This window comes from Macadamia integrifolia, chromosome 10 (assembly GCF_013358625.1).
Source record: "Macadamia integrifolia cultivar HAES 741 chromosome 10, SCU_Mint_v3, whole genome shotgun sequence".
In the NCBI taxonomy this organism is placed as follows: domain Eukaryota; kingdom Viridiplantae; phylum Streptophyta; class Magnoliopsida; order Proteales; family Proteaceae; genus Macadamia; species Macadamia integrifolia.
This window is the reverse complement of record NC_056566.1, coordinates 16,313,020-16,332,991: the sequence shown is the minus strand read 5'-3', so window position 1 is coordinate 16,332,991 and position 19,972 is coordinate 16,313,020. Positions and strand designations below refer to the sequence as shown.

The window sequence follows — 19,972 nt, the reverse complement described above, 5'->3', positions numbered from 1 at the left end:
CAAATTTGATATATTAAATTAGACTCTAAAATTTGACCTTTTTTTTAAAATAAAAAATTTGACGATTGATTATTCTATAGATCATGTCTTCTTTATTCAATAGTCAGAATGGGCATATTATTTGTCCATGTGACAAGATAGATGTCGTGTGATGTTTCAAAAAATAAAACACTCTTGTGATAATAATATTCCATCAATAAATTAATATGATTTATTAACACAATCAGATCAGACTAAGGGTGTAATTCAGTTTGTTTCCTAATCAGTTCCAGACTTCCAGTTGTAATGAATTCAAATCGAAATCGACTAAATTATTAATTAGTTCTAGATTCTGAAACCAACATTAATTATAATTGGTGTTGATTTAAGTTTATCATTTCAAAATCAAACCAAATCGATTAATTTTTTTTCCTACAATAACCTAAACAGAAACCAAACCACTAATAATGGTTTGGTTGGTCTCAATTTTTTTGGCTGATTTAAATTCCGGTTTCAATTGACATTTTGACAGTTCTAGCTATTTCAGAATTTCTATTGAAATTGATTTCAAATTTAGAGAAATAAGGTTAAAAAAATCATACCAAACACCTTCCTATAGATTCCACTTAGAGAATTTCATTGGGGTCCACACACTTACCACCCACGTTATTTAAACACCCCACGACAGAAATCATGCACTCCACCAATTCACCTACCCTTTTGGTGTGGGGGTTTTTTTTTTCCTAAAAAAATTTGTGGCAATTCCAGCATAAATAGTAACAACAACAATAAAGAAGTGAAATAAATAAGCCCATGTGATCAGTCTATAATAGTATTGGACCTAATATTTGGATATTTGGACCAATAATAATGAACCAAATAAAACAATAAAAAAATAAAAATAAAAATGAAAATAAAAATAAAAAAAACTAGTTTTGGATAGTCAAAGAATTTCCATGACATTTCCCACTATATCCATTTCAATGGTCCAAATCAGGATATTAACCCTAAGGCCCCAATATCTCCTCTTGGCCCTTTTGTACTTCATGGCTCCAATCCCAATCAAGATGTAATCTTGACCTTAATAAGAAATCATCCCACAAAAAAAAAGTAAGGATAAATAGAACAAAAAAATGAAGATATAAAAATGATGGAATAAAGAATGGTCCCTGATTACATGGTTACAGCATCAATGTGTGGACCAATGGAAGGACAAATAGAGGCATCTCTAGGACATGGGTCAAAGGGTAAGGTGGTCTTTCATGCCCAACTGTATTTGGGTGTAGAGGGTAAAACAAAAGACGATCGTTTTTTCCGAAAATGATTTAATATCGATTCACAAAATGGGTCAAGAAATCAAGTTCGAATCAGAATCTGATGCGTTAATTCTGATTCAAATCAAGAGATTCACCTCATAGAGAGTGTGACTAGGGACGGTCCATTTTCTCAAAAATGATTTAGCACCGATTCACAAATTGGGTTGAGAAATCAGCTGGAATCAGAATTTGATGCCAATATTCTTCATGAGGTTTTATGTTTAAGTTGAGATCTTTCTGTCTTTGCTCTGCCTAAATCTTCAGGCAAAATGTGTGAACTGTAAAGTGAGGAGATGGATGATGTGAGTATTATGTTATCACCCACTAAGGACCTAAGGAGGTGTAGAGGTGTGGACCACATAAATCTATAGATAAAAGCATACTTCATCCTCCTTTCATTTTCCTAGATTCTTTTGGGGAATAAGTCCTCACATCACCACCATGATTGGAGGGCATTTCCAACTTTTAGCCCTTTAGGGTGTTCTCTTATCATCTGTGCTTTTGTGGCCATGTGGGTATTTTTTTTTTCTTATCAAGCACCCATGGGCCAACTAGGATGACAACAAAGGCAGCCAGTAAGGGAAAGATGGGGGGTGGGGGGGACTTGAATACCAGATGGAAGGTTTCTTCAACAAGCAGTTCCTAACCAATTTTCTTAGGTAGCTGTTGACTGGCCTTATGGGTTGAACCCAATACTTCAATAATGGGTTTGTGAGAAGATCTACCATTTTGTCTAAAATTCTCTTTCTCATATGATGGAACCACTATCTATACCAAATAAGGAAGTGAACCAAAACAATAATTGGTATTAGTGTCGATGTTGAAAATTCATTCTTGTTCTTAGTACGGTATAGTTTCGGTATTTCCTTTTTGTCTTTAGTTTGAATCGAAATCATATCAAATTCTTAAAATCGAACCAAACCAATTGACACCCTTAATCAGTATTACATCATTAGGGCCTTACTGACCATTTAGGGCAAAAGTCATTTTCCACCATCTAACCCACTGGGGTCCACATGAGATCATAAATCAGTAGAAGATGCTATGCCCACTAATGGGATGATGACAAGTCAAGGAAAACTCAAATGGCTTTTTGACATTTGTGGAGCAATAAAAACACTTCAGTAATGATGCAGCTATATTAAGCAAGTAGCTCGCTTTAAGTCGAAGCAACAATGAACAGAGAGTCCAAATGATGAAGTGGTTGAAGAGAATATCTTATAGAGGTACTGCAGTTACACCCATAGGTGTTCAGAAAAGAGTTTCATTGGATTGCAAGTATAGGTCTTATGTCTTCACACAACTGCTATGGATGATCAAGTCATGGTGGAAGCAAGCCTCCAAATGGCAAAGGAGCAGCAACAAAAGGTTCAGTTATGATCTGAAGAGCTATTCACAGAACTTTGATGATGGGTCACTTAAATGATTTGCTTGGACAGAGTTTATGACTCTCCTTTTATGGTCTTCATAAAAGGGAGAGAGATGGGTTTTGATAAGCTTTGGATGGAATGTGACTCGGCATCAGTGGTGAGTGATGACTTCTATTCTATCTGATTCTATCCTTTGGTTCTATTGGCAACAATGTTGGTATTTAAAATCTTTCTTATAATCGATCACTTGAAAGATTACTCATTGTTATAGGGAAGCTAATAATGTCATAGATCCTCTAGCCAAAGGAGCTGCAGCTCAGAGAACTTCTGGAGTTTGTTTCTCGCATTACTCGATTGTAGAATGTGCTGATGTAGGATGGATAATTCCATCCACAATTTTGTTTTGCGAATCTCTGGTGTCTGTGTTTTATCTATTTTCTTGCTTTGGTGTTGTATCCATTTGGGAATACCTAGACATTAATCTTGTTTTCTTTTCTAATATTTTCTGATCCTTCACAAAAAAAATTATATGGACAAAAGCCAATTACTTGGGCCATGGATAGATCTTTTGCCCTTTTTAGTGGTAGGCCTTTCACTCATTTTTTTTTATTATCATGTGATATTACATATTATAAACAAGGGAAAATAAACGCTCTGGGACACACATGGCAGCAATAAGGAGTGGGTTTCACAGGAATGTGGGCATCATATCATCGTTTTTAGTGTCTTAAGCACAAAGGCCGCATGACCAGGAAGCATTCATTTCTCTATAATATAGGCATGGAGAAAAGAGTCGTATGAGTCTAGCGTTCCCAAAGCCCATACATAGTTGGGTGTAAAAAGACCCATCTGCCTCATGCGCGTTGGATATTTTCACACCTAACTATGTCTCGATGTGGGAATATAAGACTGATAGGGTTCCTTGCCCTATAAACACATAAGTAGATTTGTCATCAAAAGGTTAAGTTGAGTGAACCGGATTGATCAGATTGCCTGGGAAGAGAGTCCATTTAGAGGAGCATTAGGTGCCATTAATTAATTCAAATACATTATTTAATTAGTTGGGAAATCACACATCTGATGGTCTGATATTTTTTAAACCATATCACTTTTTTTGGCCTTGTTATTTGCAATCTCCCATCCCCCAGTTCCCAGCACCTGGGGTTTCAGGTAGGTTCTATAAGTACTTAATTATGTGGATAAATACCTTTTTTCCGTGACTAAGATTGAGTGGAAAAGCTCACTGGCAGCATCAAATGTAAAAGAGGAAGGCTCAAAGTCAATCTCATAATTTATGGATTAGGTATTTAATCTCATATAATTTTCCATACGGAGACCAATTCAGATTATTGTTAATTACTGCTTAACAAAACAATGGCATCAGGAGAACTAGGAAATGATGTAGAAAAACGGATCCGGCTCCTCTCCTTAGGGCCCATCGTTCAGGTCGGCCCATAACTATCTAGACGAGCGACATATGGTGAGGTGATGATCCAATGGTTTGAGACAAACACAGAAAACAAGGCACTGACAAAAGCTCGAAAAACAAGGCACCAAGAACCATTGGATCATCACCTCGCCACGTGGCATTCGTCTAGATAGCCATGGGCAAGACATGGGCAATAGGCGCTAAGGAGAGGAGTCGAATCCATAGAAAAACTGAAAGAATCACGATGATCACACATCTAGGATCTAAGCTAATGCATCTAACTTCATCCTATGGCCAGAATCTATCCTATATTATGATATCTCAATCCAAAGGTTATGGTTTGTTCCTTCCTCCAGTGTTTATCAAGTGTACAGAATAAGAGCTCAAAAATCTATTTTGGGGCCTCTCATTGGCCCAACTTTGAATGTACACGGCTTCCTATATACAACTCCTATTAAAGTGATTTAAAAGGGAGTTTTCCCCTTATTTCGAGCTCTACACTAAAAATAGAAATGCAAGTGAGAGTGCAACGGAAAATTGAAGAGGAATGTTTCATCTTTGTTTGAATGAATTATGAGGTTTATCTTCCTCAAGTAAAGCTTCAAGGCTACATTAGTGGAGGAATAAGTGTGTAGTTGTGTGAATGCTTCTACATTGAAATCAAGAAAAAGGAAAGAAGAAAGTGAAGAAAAGAGATGGAAGGAAGGAAGAAGAAGATGAAAGGGCAGCAAGGATGGAAAGGAAAAAAGAGGAAGAAGGATGAGAAGAAAAGGGGAAGGAAAGAAGAAACGAAGAAGGGAGAAGAGACCTCACTACCAGGGTTCCTTCATAGAGGCTCCACGGTCTCCTGGGGCTTTTCCCAACTACCAGACTTGACTTAGACAAGCGTGGTAACATTTTCATCCTTGTATTTGCTTTATTATATTGTCCTTATCCATGTATGTATGTTAGATATAGGGTTTTCTTCCTTCTTTTTTTTTTTGCTAACGATGTGTATTCAGACCTCGGACCCATACTAACCCCACAACCGCATTGATCCTGGTATGCCCATAACTGCATTGACCCGGGTCATACTAGGGTTGAATGAAAAGCATTCAATTTTTACTGAAAACAGTGAAAAACACTAAACACTCCCGTGTGAGTGGTTATATTAAATGTGTTTCATATGTAGAGCATTATTACAAGTCCAATTTTTTTTGTAAAAGGCTGGACATTGGGAGTGGGTATTCCATAATAATAAATGTTGTTAGTTGTATTGGTACTGATATACCCTCTCAGTTCTATGCTGGAAAAATTTGAATGGGTATTCTTTGATAGTGAGTCCTATCATAATGCCCTCTCAGTTCGTAAGGAAAACTTAGGTGCCAGTGCAGCTAAAGTAAAATATTGAGCAAATATGAAACCCTCACATGTCATATTATTTTTTTTCTAACGGTGATACACATAATTTTCCACCACCCCCACCCCCCAAAAAAAATAAAAATTGAAGAGGCATAAAAGTATGGTTACAGCTCCATATAACGAGGCAATCTTACATACTGAGCTTTTTCATCTTTTATTTTAGTTTTAAATTCCTTTAATCTGAAGGAAAACGTACGGTACGTGCCCTCTTTTGCTCGATTCCTTTCTTTCTTTTCTCTCTCTTTTTCTTTTTTTCTCTTTTTTAACATTTCAAGACTGGCAATAACATAGAGAGAGAGAGAGAGAGATTCGTCTTTCCCAATGTAAGAGGAAGAGAGATAGAGAGACTGTCTTTTCCCAAGTTTGTGGCAGCTAAAGCGATTGAGTCTCTCGGGAAATAAACAAACTTCTGACCTAACAGGTCCAAGTAACAAAGGGTCAGCGCATGAAAACTGAAAGCTTACCAACTAAGAAATGGCAGGTGAAGGAGAGAAATGGGTCAAGCACTACAGCAGCTCTCATAGGATGTTACTTGTTGGAGAGGGTGATTTCTCCTTCTCTGCTTGTTTGGCCAGGGGTTTTGGCTCAGCTAAGAACATGATCTCTACTTCCCTTGATTCCAAAGGTACACTCACCTATGAATTGTTATGTAATTGCTTTGTCTTTCTAGTTTCTATGATCTTTGATGATTTCTATTTTAACACTTTAGTTTGTTCATGGAAAAACAGGAATCTTAATGGTGAAGCACCCAACAGCAAGGGCTAACTTGGAGGAATTGGAGAAACTGGGGTGCATCATTCTTCATGAAGTAGACTGCCACACCATGAATAGACACCCTTTTCTCAAGACTATGAAATTTGATAGAATAATCTTCAATTTTCCTCATGCGGGTTTTTATCAATCCGAACTTGAGCAAGAGCAAATCGAGTGAGTTATCAATTAGTTGCTTTTCTTCTGTTTATATTCTTTCACATGTGTGTGTGTGAAAGAAGCCAAATGCTTCTATACTTTCGATTTCTTGGGTTTGGTTTTTTCGAGTCACTCCCATTGGCCCACACGCTCGTGTGTGGTTTCTAGTTTGGTTTTCTATTTCTTTTTCTTTTTCTTTTTTTGGGGGGGGGGGGGGGGGGTTGAGGGGGGGGGGGAGGGGTGGGGGCCGTTCCTATGCATGTAAAACGGCCAATGGGAGTGCACGAGGAAGCACCCATAGAGATTTCATTTTCCCTTTCATGGATGGCAAGCCGGTCATTTCATGTCGACATATGTCTAGGAGGGCCACACTCCCTCCATAGAAAACTTTCTCCCAAAAAATATGGGAAAAAGAACCTTAAGGCAGCATGGTTCCCGCGCTTAGACACAGACAAGTGCAAAATAACAAACCCCCCCTGAAAGGTTGAAATCCCCATGTTAATACTTTCATGCATGCTCCCATTGGTCCTCATGCTGGCAGGAGGCCAAGCTGCTTTTTAGGGAACCTTCTTTTGAAAAAAATATATGGAGAAAAGAACTATGCCCACTTGCGTGTCTCTAAGCCAAAGCACAGGCGGGCATGAAAAGACAACAATGCCCCTCGCTAGATGCCTTTGCATGGCCTGCTGCGTAGTAGCCACGTAAGCGGACAGGGTTCTCTTGCCCAAAATAAATATAAATTTAGGGAAAAAGAACAGCCCTAGTCATGTTGTCCTGTGCTAGTGCATTAACCAATGAAGAGGCACACATGGGCATCATTAGGGGGTGGGTTTTTTTTTTTTTGTAGTTTGCAGGGTCCAAGCCCCACCCCCGAGGCAGAGCGTAGGACCACACAACCAAGGAGCATTGTTTTCGCCATAGATTTGAGAGGGAAGTCCATCTTATTATATATTTCACTTATATGCTTCCTGCTAGTTTCTTGGAATAAAATAAGTTTCACTTTGATTCTAGTAGTTGATTAAAAAAATATTTTAGTCCCTATATGAGCATGTTAGCAGTTTAGGGATGATCGCTACCCATATCCCACTAATACTAATTACCTGACTTGATCAACCTTGGTTTTAAAACTGAGCTCCAGCTCAATGTCTTTCCAGGCTTCACCAGGAGGTAATGAAAGGATTCTTTAGGAGTGCACGTGATATGCTTAAGGCCAAAGGGGAAGCTCACGTGACCCACAAGACAAGTTATCCTTACAATAAATGGGATTTGGAGATTCTAGCCGGATTGGCTGGGCTGTGTTTGGCTGAAGAAGTAGAGTTCATAAAGCAGGATTATCCAGGTTATGACAATAAAAGAGGAGATGGAGATAGAAGCAATGATTCTTTCCGTGTTGGAATGTGTAGTACTTACAAGTTCATACTCCAAATCCGTGAAGAAATTACATGTACACCTTTTGATGCAGTTGCATGTCCGTATATTGATGTAGTTGCATGTATGTGGTTGGACCAGTATGATCCGATCCGAAAACCTAGACCGAGAAGAACCAGATCTAAACCTATATTTTCATCTAATAGGAGTATTTAGGAATTTAATTATTTATTCATGTCATTCTTGCAATCTTTAATTTTATTTTATGAAGATATTTATTAGTTTCGATTTTTTAATTTACTTTATTTTATTTGGTAAGTTGTTACAATCCCACATCGGATTTAAAAGAAATTTGATGTGGGTTGATATGATCATAGGTTCTTTCAACTTATAAATCAGTTTTATGGGTTGAGTTCTTCTAAGTTCATTTTTAAAGAAAAATTATATATGTTCTCGCATGAATTTGGTAAGCGTTTTTCGAGAGTTAAAGGATGATAACTTTTACATTAAGGATAGTCTCTTATTAATATTACCCAAAAGTCCTCTGTTCTTGAATCTCGTTAGAAAAAAGTGTCCTCATTTTTATTAAATTTTGCTGAGAAATCTTCCACTTGAAAGTTTAATTCTAGTTTGGTCCTTTAACTTGGCACTTTACATAGGAATGTCAAAAGTTGGCCCGCAAAAGTAGGTCCACTCAGGAACTACCGGGCAAAACCCGAAATAATGGTTTAGGACTTTAGATTGGAGGGACCAGGCTGATAATGGATTGTTACCTGGTTTGGTAACCAGTCAACTAAATATAAATGTGTTCATGTTCAAGCTATTTGGCCTGCTTAACCAAACGATATAATAGTGGTTTGAGACCCTAGATTGGAGAGGATCTAATAAACCTGGACCATCGTATGCATCGGACGCTACTAATGGGAAAATTATGTGGTGTTATGGCACCGGAGCAACCGTATACGGTGGTATGATTGTGAGCTATGGGTGCATCTACCTTGATCTAGTAGTAGTAATAGTAGGATGAACAGGTATGGACCATTAGCCCCATGCTGGCCTCTTGTGGGTCTTTGTTCAACCCCTCTGTGGGTCTTGTATAACTAAACATGGTTTGATTAATAAGGTTACCTATGTCAGATTAGTATTGGTTGAGACCAATCTTAAGTTTTGATTGATTTCTAAGTTTTGTTTGACTTGATAATACCGATGCACTGGTATGATCTAAGGATAAAAAAAGCCTAAAAATCTTTTTTTTTTTTTCTTTCTCTAGGTTTAAATCAATTCGTTTGAACCAGTCTTGGATTGGTATCACCGCATCCCGAGTTTTAAAACCTTTGATACTAGCCAATGACTGGATCTATATGTATCAGATGGACCCTACTTTTAAAATTCTGACCATGGTTTTAAAAACGGAATGGAACAGTCAACATCGACCTTGATCGATCTTCGATCTTTGACTTTTTCAATCTCGATCCATATGAATGGTCCAAAAGTAAATTGTAACAGAAATTGATTTTTTTTAAATAAATAAGGATAGATCTGTTGGATACAGTCCGATCCAAATACTAATCCAAAATGGTATCAGCCTTGACCGATAAGTTTTAGAACCTTGATTCTGACCAAATTCCAAAGGGAGTCCAAATTCAGGAACACCACCTCAGATGCCGGTCTAGGTCTAGGTCTAGGTCTAACCTACTTCGAACCTCGAGGGAAGAAAACCAAGAGGCTCTTCTTAACACGGGTTTGAGAGAGAGAGAGAGAGAGACTTTTCTTCTGCCACAGTCCAGAGAGACTCTTCTTCTCCCAGGCAGTTGAAGCAACTGAGTCTCTCGGGAAATAAATAAGATGATGATAAGAATTCTGCAGGGGGGTCATAGTGCATGAAAACTGAAAGCTTACCAACTAAGAAATGGCAGGTGAAGGGGAGAAATGGGTTAACCACTACAGCAGCTCCCATAAGATTTTACTAGTTGGAGAGGGTGATTTCTCATTCTCTGCATGTTTGGCCAGGGCTTTTGGCTCAGCTAAGAACATGATCTCTACGTCTCTTGATTGCAAAAGTAAGCTCCCTAAGATTTTTTTTTTTTTTTTTATAGATTTTAGGACATTAAAAAAAAATAAAAAAATCAAAACACACCTATTATCTGGATTCAATCCCTTTCTCTTTCCTTTCAAAAATTTGAATTTGATTTGTCATTTTATTTTCTATGATCTTTGATGAGTTCCTTTTAACCTTCTTGTTCATTGAAACACAGAAACCTTAATGGTGAAGCACCCAACAGCAAGGGCAAACTTGGAGAAACTGGAGAAACTGGAGTGCACTGTTCTGCATGAAGTAGACTGTCACACCATGAACAAACACCCTTCTCTCAAAGCTATGAAATTTGATAGAATAATCTTCAATTTTCCTCATTCGGGCTATCATTTCCAAGACGAACAAGAGCGTTGCCAAATTAAGTAAGTTAGACTGTGGGTCCCTCTTCCTTTCTGTAGGTCTCTCCAAGAAAATAGTGGGGAATTTTTTTTTTCTGATCTTTTTTCTTTTTTATTTTTCTCAAGAAACATACTACTTATCACACCCAAAAAAAAAAATTAGTTAGCTGCAACTTGATCGAGTAGACTTAACCCAAAAAAATTGTAGAGTTAAATTTGTTCCATGATCAAGATTTCATCGGTTGTAAACTTGAAGGTTGCGTTTGTTATGCATTTTAAGTCGATAATGCACTTTGAAATGATAATCTTTCCTGTTTTTATCATCTTAGAATCCTGTTTTTATCATCTTAGAATGCATATCAAACACAGCTGTAATCTCTCAAGATTAGCTCCTGGGTTGAATATTTACATTCACCATTTGGTTCGATTAACCATTGATGATTTAATCACTGCTGAAAATGAAAACCCTAGGACAGTTTCAGATGTTCTCAAGTTGGATCTTAGCCTCGTAGGTCACCCACCCCAAACTCCAACCTTACGAACTCTTTGTACCTCCGCAACCCATGTAAGATGAGCTTCCTCCATGGCCCAAATATCCACCATGTGCCAGTTCAGATGGTTCTCCAATATGATGGAGAAGTATATCCCCAAGTCTTTTGTTTTCTTTTTAATTTATTTGATCTAATCTCACCCTACAAGGTGAAAAAAAGAAAGTCAAACGCATGACCTATTGGGAGAGCTACACTCTATTGCAAGTCACCAACCGATTGAGCAAGAAGTTTTTTCTAAGGATTTCTATTCATATGTGTCAAATTTTATCCTAAACACAATTTGACCGATAACAAAATATAGCTTTGAAATCCAAGAATCTAGGAGAGTGTATAAAAGTGGTCACCTAGGAATGCATGATAATATATTGGGGGGATATTGAACTAATTAAATTATAAAATTTGATACTTGGCTGCTTCAGACCTTGTTACTTTTTATCTAACAATCAAACTAATCATATTATCTATCCATGTGGCATGTGAAGAACACGATGTCTTAAATTCCATATGTGACAAATATGAGCTGATTCCAAGGTCGTACGGGTAATCTATAAATTTTTTATATAGAGTTGAGTTTTTCTCTCTCTATTAGCAAGCTGAGAGAGGTGTGAATATGAGCGTTGTAACCCTATTCTTCATTGATAATGAAGTAAGATCTCATTTCACTGAGAACATAGTCAATTTTTTCGAACTTTGTAAATCTATGTGCATTGTGTGACCGTTTATTCTTTTTTTTTTTTTCTTTCTGTATCATTTTAGGATTGCATTTCTACAGCACATAACCACGTGTGAATAGTTCAAGCTTTTAGATTGATTATTCCGTCTTCTCAATGTCTTCCCAGGCTTCACCAAGTGGTAGTAAAAGGCTTCTTTATGAGTGCACATGATATGCTTAAAGATAAGGGTGAAGTTCATGTAACCCGTAGGACAAGTTACCCTTTCTATAAGTGGGAGTTGAAGAAACTAGGCCATTTGGCTTGACTCTGTTTCCCTGAAAATGTGAAGTTCAAAAAGCAGGATTATCCGGGTTACAACATTAAGAGAGGATATGGAAAGAAAAGCTGTTAAGTTTGTCTCGAATTCTTGACCCGTTTTGAAGATTGACCCGATCCGACATATTTTGGTGACGACCCGAATGGGAATTTTTCTGAGATTTGTGATGGAAGCAGAGGGGTTGGGCCGATAGGCCCAAGCCCGGAGCCCATCACTGATCTCGTATGGGGGTGCGGGGGCATAGTCCCCGCGGTATGGTTCGATCAGATCAATCGCGACCCGATGGGTCGACCCACGATTTTGGAGTATATATAATGTACTGTTGCTTGTTGAGAAAGTCATTGTATTCTAGGGTTTTCACGTAGCTAGGGTTTCAGGGCGAGTTTTTCTCGCCGCTGCTAGGGTGTAATCTCTCTTCTACATAGTGAATCTTCTTCTTTGCCCGAGGACGTAGCACACCACCCTGGTGTGTGAACCTCGTTAAACCTCTGTGTCGTATGGATCTATTGTCTCTTTATTATTCGTGTTTCTTGGTGTTTGATCTAACAAACTGGTATCAGAGCTCTGGGTTACTTCGATCCATAGCTTCAACAAAATACAATATTGATAGGTTTGATGGCAACATCAGTTTTAGTTTATGGCAGGTTCGAATGATGGTTGTTCTCACGCAGCAGGGTTTGAAGAAAACCCTATTTGGGAAGGCAAAGAAACCTACAACTATGTCCGATGATGATTGGAGCGATTTAGATGATAAAGCCCTTTCAGCTATTCAGTGTGTCTTTCGAATGATGTTCTACAGGAAGTTCTCTCAGAGAAAACGGCTACAGAGTTATGGGTGAACTTAGAGAACCTCTACCTTACCAAATCCCTCACCAATAGGTTAAGATTAAAGCAACAATTGTATACCCTTCATATGGGTGAAGGTACTTCTATTAAATCCCATATATCTAAGTCCAATTCTATTGTTACTGATTTGAAAATGATAGATGTTAAAATAGACGATGAAGATTTGGCCCTATTATTGTTATGTTCTCTGCCTCCATCTTATAAGCATTTTAGGGATACCATGATTTATGGTAGAGAGACAATCTCTATTGAGGATGTCAAAACGAATCTGCAAAGCAAGCAGAAGATTGATGATGAGTTGACAACTACCAATAAATCTGATGGTGTTGGTTTGGTAGCTAGAGGGAGAACGAATGAAAGGGGTTCAGATGGCGACAAAAAGAAGGCTAGATCAAAATCTAAGCACAAGAATTTAACCTACAATTACTATAAGAAAAATGGGCATATTAAATCTGAATGGTATAACCTTTTAAATAAGCAGAAGGCAGGTGGTGGTGCTCAAAATCAACAGAAAAGAGATGATTCTGCAGAAGCTAGTATTGCTGAAGATGAGAGTGAGTCTGATATGCTTTTGGTGACTGATGATAAAGTTAGATCACAGGATGAATGGATTCTTGACTCTGGTTGTTCCTACCATATGTGTCATAATCGTGAATGGTTCTCCACATACGAATCAGTTCGAGGTGGAGTTGTGTTGATGTGAAATAATGCTTCTTGTAAGACTATTGGAATGGGAACGATCAATATCAAGATGTATGATGGCATTGTCAGAACCTTGTCCAATGTCAGGCATGTTCCTGATTTGAAGAAGAATCTCATCAGTTTAGGCACTCTTGATTCAAATGGGTGCAAGTATACAACTGAAGGTGGAGTCATGAAGATCAGCAAGGGTGTGCTCTTATTAATGAAAGGAATCAAGGTTGGCAGTTTGTATGTGTTGCAGGGTACTACAGTCACTGGGTTTGTTGCAGTAAGTTCATCATCTATGTCTGAATCAGATGTCATAAATTTATGGCACATGAGGGTAGGCCATATGAGTGAAAGAGGGATGGCATCATTAAGTAAAAGGGGCTTGTTGTGTGGTCAGAGTACAGGAGCAATGGAGTTCTGTGAGCATTGTGTGTTTGGGAATCAGAAAAGAGTTAGTTTCAGTACTGCTATTCACAGGACCAAGGGAACTTTGGACTATATTCATTCAGACCTATGGGGGCCCTCCAGGGTTGCTTCAAAAGGGGGTGGTGTAAGATACTTGCTTACTTTCATTGACGATTTCTCTAGGAAGGTTTGGGTCTATTTCTTGAAGCACAGAAATGAAGTATTTGTCACTTTCAAACAGTGGAAGAATTTGCTTGAGAAGCAGACCGAAAAACAAATTAAAAGGTTGAGAACCGATAATGGCCTCGAGTTTTGTGAAGGTGACTTTAATGAGTTATGCAAAAATGAAGGCATTGCAAGACACCATACAGTTATTAAAACACCCCAATAGAATGGAGTGGCGGAGCGTATGAATAGAACCTTGTTAGAAAAGGTAAGGTGTATGTTATCAAATGCAGGATTGGGCAACGAGTTCTGGGCAGAAGCAGTTAAAACAACAACCTTGTTGGTGAATCGATCTCCTTACACAGCTATTAAGTGCAAGACTCTAGAAGAAGTTTGGTCAGATAAACCTGCAGTGTCACACCCCGTTCTCACAGAACCGGGCCAGTGACCAGGTTAACACCGGTTAACCCAAACCTGCCAGGATCATTAGATACTTTATTCCACCACAGCATACGCACAATCAATTTAACTCATCAGATCAGCGGAAGACTAAGTTTTACCTGTGAATAATCCCATAATACTTGATACCCGGATAGTGATACAATAATTATATACATTTGGGCCCGAAGGCATGATATTTACACAATAAAAATAAAGTTCAAATATCAAGTACATAAGGAAATCCACCAAAACAATCAGAGTACACAGCTCGGCTCAGTATCAAGGCTAGAGCTCAGCTCGGCATCAAGGGTTGAGCCCAGCTCGGCATCACATAGAAGAGCTCAGCTCGGCCTCAGAAGTGGAGCTCAGCACGGCCTCAAAGGTGGAGCTCAGCTCGACCTCAGAACTACTGACCCGCAGCACAACTCTCGCACGAGCAGTCAGTGCCGTGCTCTAACTCCTCAGGGGTCCACCAGTCCTCTTCAGAAAACTCGACTGTGGGACCCACCCCGTGCTCCTCAGATGTATGACCTGAAAAATCATCTAAAAAGGGGTGTACACGTGGGATGAGCTCACTAGCTCAGTAAGTGGTAAGATGGATCACACACAGCAGTCCACACATCAAAACACATCATATGCACTACATGTCATGCTATACATTTTAAATCACATCCACCTAAGCAACATTACTAAGTCATTGGTTTTAGTGCTACTACAACCACAGTGCGCGTATACTCCGGGTACGAGCCGCGAACTCCCTCCCGCGATACGCCCATAGGGCTGTCGGAGAAGGCCCACCGTGAGTACTCGGAAAAGTAAAGACAATGCCGTCCACCGCCTCTCAACAGAAATGTAAATGACTGAAAATAAAGGTGCTGACTCCAGCAATTTAAAAGCAGTACGATTGGCCCTCTTGAATGTACCACCGGGGTTGCCGACTGTCCTACATGACCCGTCGGGCATTATGTCTAACCGCCACAGTGACCTGACGACCGCGACCACTGCTTCCCCCCAAATGATAACCCAACACCTTAACCCCTGTTGGGAAGGGTCGTAGCACGGGATGATGAGAATCCTAATACCGCATGCTCCTATATGACAATAGTACGATTGCATAGTGCCTCCGTGTCCCATTCCACGGCCACCAATGCACTCGTTTCCAAGCCGACTACGGCATCTAGTCTATCAATGCATCATGCACCATGATGTCCACATTCAACATATAAACATCTCATTCAATTGACATTTAGAAAGTAAACATAGCACATATGCATAACAATGTGAGGAATGACTAAACTACATAGCATATTCATGATGGCATGACTAGACTAGATATAATTAAATGAATGCCAAACAATGCCTTCAAACAAGTCCAAACGTCCTCTCCCCACTTACTTATAGTGTACAAGGATTCCCGTTTGGTACGGGTGAGATCCAGTGCGAATCGGGTAGGATTTGGTGAACCTAACATAATTGAGCGGGGTTAGTACTTCACCATTTTAGGATCAAAATTAATAAAATCCGATGACAAAATCAAGTTTAGAACGTCAAAAGAAGGTCACACGTCCGATTTGGGTCCAATCGGACGTAAGAATCACCTTCGGGGCCACACGGGTGGGTCAGACAGGTGGGTTGTCTGGCCCACCAGTCCTACCCACCGGTTGGGACCGGCGGGTAGGGGCCCGCCGGTTGGGCCCGCCAGTTCCACCCGCCGGTTGATCCAGAAGGCCCCTGCCCTCTCAGGTGGGTGCCACAGGCGGGTAGGGGCCCACCGGTGCCACCCACCGGTCTTGGCGGAAAAGACACTGTTTCTTTCCAACTTCCTCCATTCTTTGGGGATTCAAATGGGGTTTTTCCCAACCCATTCCTCACACCTTCAAGGTCTTATAGGATGGTTCTAACCTAGATCTAGGTTAGATTCAAGGGATGGGAAACCATCTTACCTTCTTTGCTCAAGAACAACCTCAAACCCTTCAAATCACTTCAAACCCACAATGCTTCTTCCACCTTGTCAATACCTCTTCAGATCTTTCAAGATCAACACATAAATCATCTATTAAACCTTAGATTCATCATTTCAAAGGGGATTTACAAGATCTCAAGAAACCCTACTCGAATCAAGGGTTTAAGCTTGGGTATGGTGAATGTTCAAAGAATCCAACTTTGCTTACCTCTAACTGTAGATCTAGAGTTGAAGATCACTCTCCCGGCGCTAGAATGGAAAGATCAAGCTTCGGCGCCGCTGAAATCCCTCTTTTCTTCCTCTTCCTTCTCTTCCTTTCTTCCTCCCTTTCTTTTCTCTCTCCTCTTTACTCTTCTCACCAACGTACGGGGGTCATAAATGAAAAGAAAATAAAGTCATAAATGCTATATATATAATTCCTAAATAAGTGAATAGTGCACATGGATGGGTCACTCAGGTGGGTGGGTGCACCCACCTGTCCGCCCACCTGAGGGCCAAAACTTGGGATTTTGACAGGGTTCGGGCCTCGGCACGAACCCCACCCCTGGAATATGATGTAGCATATGTATATACCTTAAACTACAGATATAATACCTGCTTTATCCGTACATGTCCTTATGGTAGGTGCATGTACACGGCTTGGGCACTCCCATCTCTTCTGGCACTAGCTCGGACTTGTCGGGCCAGCCGGTGTTTAAGGTCACCCGTGCCATCATAGCCCATAAGGAACCCGCTCTAATTTCCTCTGGCTCGGTACCTGCATGGTTAAACTGGTTCAACCGCGAAATCAGACCAGGTTTAAGAAGCGGGGTATTACATGCTGACTACTCAAATTTAAAAGTATTTGGATGTCCTGCTTATGCACATGTAAATGAAGGGAAGTTTGAACCTAGGGCTAAGAAATGCATTTTTCTTGGGTATGGATCTGGAGTGAAAGGATACAGGTTGTGGTGTTCTGATCCAAAGTCTCCAAAATTTCTTATTAGCAGAGATGTTACTTTTGATGAATCTGCTATGTTGCATCCTAGGAAAGAAGCTCATATTTATTGTGATGAAGGTCAAGAAAAATCTAGAGAGAAGGTGGAGTTTGAAATTAGTGGTTCATCTTCAAACAAAGCACAATCTACTTTAGTCCAGTTGCCTACTTTTACTAAAGGAGATGACGCTCAAGAGAATCAAGAAGAAGAGCGGTACAACATTGCCAAGGATAGACCAAGGAGGAATATTAGACAACCACAAAAGTATGGGCATACTGAATTTGTTGCTTATGCATTGTCTGTTGTAGATACAATTGAAAATAGTGAGCCTGCAACATATTCTGAAGCTGTTGCTTCAATTGATTCTACAAAATGGTTGATTGCCATGAATGAGGAGATGGAATCTCTTCATAAAAATCAGACTTGAGAGCTTGTGAAGCCGAGAACAGGGAAGAAAATTGTTGGTTGCAAATGCATCTTCAAGAAGAAGGAATCTGCCTCAGGTGTTGAAGATGCTAGGTACAAGGCACGTTTGGTTGCAAAGGGCTACAGTCAGGTACAAGGAATTGATTTTAATGATGTTTTCTCACCTGTTGTTAAGCATAGTTCTATTCGTGTCCTACTTGCTTTAGTTGCTATGCATAATTTGGAGTTTGAGCGACTTGATGTGAAAACAACATTCTTGCATGGTGAACTAGAAGAACAGATTTATATGCATCAACCTGAAGGTTTTGTTATTGAAGGTAAGGAGGACCATGTATGCTTGTTGAAGAAGTCCCTATATGGTTTAACACAGTCTCCTAGACAGTGGTATAAAAGGTTTGATTCAATTATGGCTAGTTTTGGATACTCCAGGTGCCAATATGACTGTTGTGTTTATTTCAGAAAGCTCTCTGATGGGTCATTCATATATTTGTTGCTTTATGTTGATGATATATTGATTGCAGCAAAAGATAGGAATGAGGTCAATAGGTTGAAGGAACAATTAAGTTCTGAATTTGAGATAAAAGATTTGGGGGCAGCAAGGAAGATCCTTGGTATGGAGATCAAGAGGGATAGAAAAGCAGGGAAGCTGTGGCTATCTCAACAAAAGTACATTGAGAAGGTATTGAATCGTTTTGGCATGAAAGATGCCAAACCTGTAACTACTCCTCTTGCATCTCATTTTAGACTTTCAACTGCTCTATCATCTAAGACAAATGAAGAGGTGGAGTACATGTCACGTGTTCCATACTCTAGTGCAGTTGGCTCCGTTATGTATGCTATGGTTTGCACTCGTCCTGAAATTTCACAAGCTGTCAGTGTGGTGAGCAGATATTTGTCATGTCTAAGTAAAGCTCATTGGGAAGCAGTGAAGTGGATACTTAGGTACTTGAAAGGGACCTCTGGTGTTTGTTTGGAGTTTGGGAGGAACGGTGATAGTTTATCTGGTTATGTTGATTCAGATTATGCAGGTGATCTTGACAAGAGGAGGTCACTCACAGCTATGTATTTACTCTTGGAGGAAGTACGGTTTAGTTGGAAAGCTACTTTACAAGCTACAGTTGCATTATCTACCACTGAAGCAAAGTATATGGCAGTGACTGAGGCAATTAAAGAAGCTATTTGGCTTAGAGGTTTGTTGGGAGAACTCAACATGGATCATGGGGTGACTGTTGTCCATTGTGATAACCAGAGTGCTATTCACTTGACTAAAGATTCAATGTATCATGAGAGGACAAAGCACATTGATGTTCGGTATCATTTCATAAAAGAGATAATTGCTCAAGGTAATATTCAAGGGTTGAAGATTGGTACTGAAGACAATCCAGCTGATATGTTGACTAAGCCTTTATGTGTTGGTAAGTTCGAGCATTGCTTGAACTTACTTGGTGTTTGTTGTGTTTGAGTTCAGCCCTTTGGAGGGCTATTGGAGAAGATGAAGATATTAGCTATTTGTTTATCTGTTGGAGGAGAATTCAAGGCAAGGTGGAGATTTGTTAAGTTTGTTTCGAATTCTTGACCAGTTTTGAAGATTGACCCGATCTGACATATTTTGGTGACGACCCGAATGAGAATTTTTTTGAGATTTGTGATGGAAGCAGAGGGGTTGGCCCGATAGGCCCAAGCCCGGAGCCCATCACTGATCTCGTATGGGGGTACAAGGGCGTAGTCCCCGCGGTATGGTTCGATCGGATCAACCGTGACCCGATGGGTCGACCCACTATTTTGGAGTATATATAATGTACTGTTGCTTGTTGAGAAAGTCATTGTATTCTAGGATTTTCACGCAGCTAGGGTTTCAGGGCGAGTTTTTTCTTGCCGCAGCTAGGGTGTAATCTCTCTTCTACATAGTGAATCAACTTCTTCTTCACCCGAGGACGTAGCACACCACCCTGGTGTGTGAACCTCGTTAAACTTTTGTGTCGTACGGATCTATTGTCTCTTTATTATTCGTGTTTCTTGGTGTTTGATCTAACAGAAGCAATAGGCCTTTCCGTGCTATGGGAGTTTGCCATACTTTCAAGTTCATACTGCAAATCCAGAGCCTACCTTTTGATGAAGTTACATATGCAACTTTTGATGCAGTTGCATATACGCCTTCTGATGAAGTTGCATATGCACCTTTTGATGTAGTTGCATGTATGTGGTTGGATAAGTATGATTCAATCTGGAAACCCAGGCGCATAAGAACCAGATCCAAACCTCTATTTTAATCTAGGGGGAAGTGTTTCCCATGGAGAACTGTGGTTCCAGTGT

The 19,972-nt window shown here is 39.7% G+C and overlaps 2 protein-coding genes and 1 pseudogene across 2 annotated transcripts in view; all 3 read left to right on the top strand.

The window, feature by feature from the left end:
• Positions 1-2,429: 2,429 nt before the first annotated feature.
• The window catches only part of LOC122092065 (uncharacterized protein At4g26485-like), a 30,031-nt gene continuing 12,488 nt past the window's right edge, over positions 2,430-19,972 (top strand). The window contains exon 1 of the mRNA XM_042662375.1: positions 2,430-2,822. The gene's annotated coding sequence lies outside the window, so the exon portion shown is untranslated. The remainder of the gene's footprint in view (positions 2,823-19,972) is intronic.
• Positions 5,999-7,999, top strand: LOC122092066 (heavy metal-associated isoprenylated plant protein 41-like). The gene is made up of 3 exons (XM_042662376.1): positions 5,999-6,120; positions 6,205-6,422; positions 7,559-7,999. The coding sequence occupies exons 2-3, from the start codon at positions 6,232-6,234 to the stop codon at positions 7,986-7,988; spliced, it is 621 nt and encodes a 206-aa protein (XP_042518310.1). The 5' UTR covers positions 5,999-6,120; positions 6,205-6,231; the 3' UTR covers positions 7,989-7,999.
• LOC122092253 lies at positions 9,682-19,929 on the top strand (annotated as a pseudogene).

Excerpts from the sequence above, each read along its gene's own strand:
- LOC122092066 (XM_042662376.1), top strand. The coding sequence starts at position 6,232 with ATGGTGAAGCACCCAACAGCAAGGGCTAACTTGGAGGAATTGGAGAAA. Across the intron at positions 6,423-7,558 it reads CTTGAGCAAGAGCAAATCGA|GCTTCACCAGGAGGTAATGA; the intron begins GTGAGTTATCAA and ends ATGTCTTTCCAG.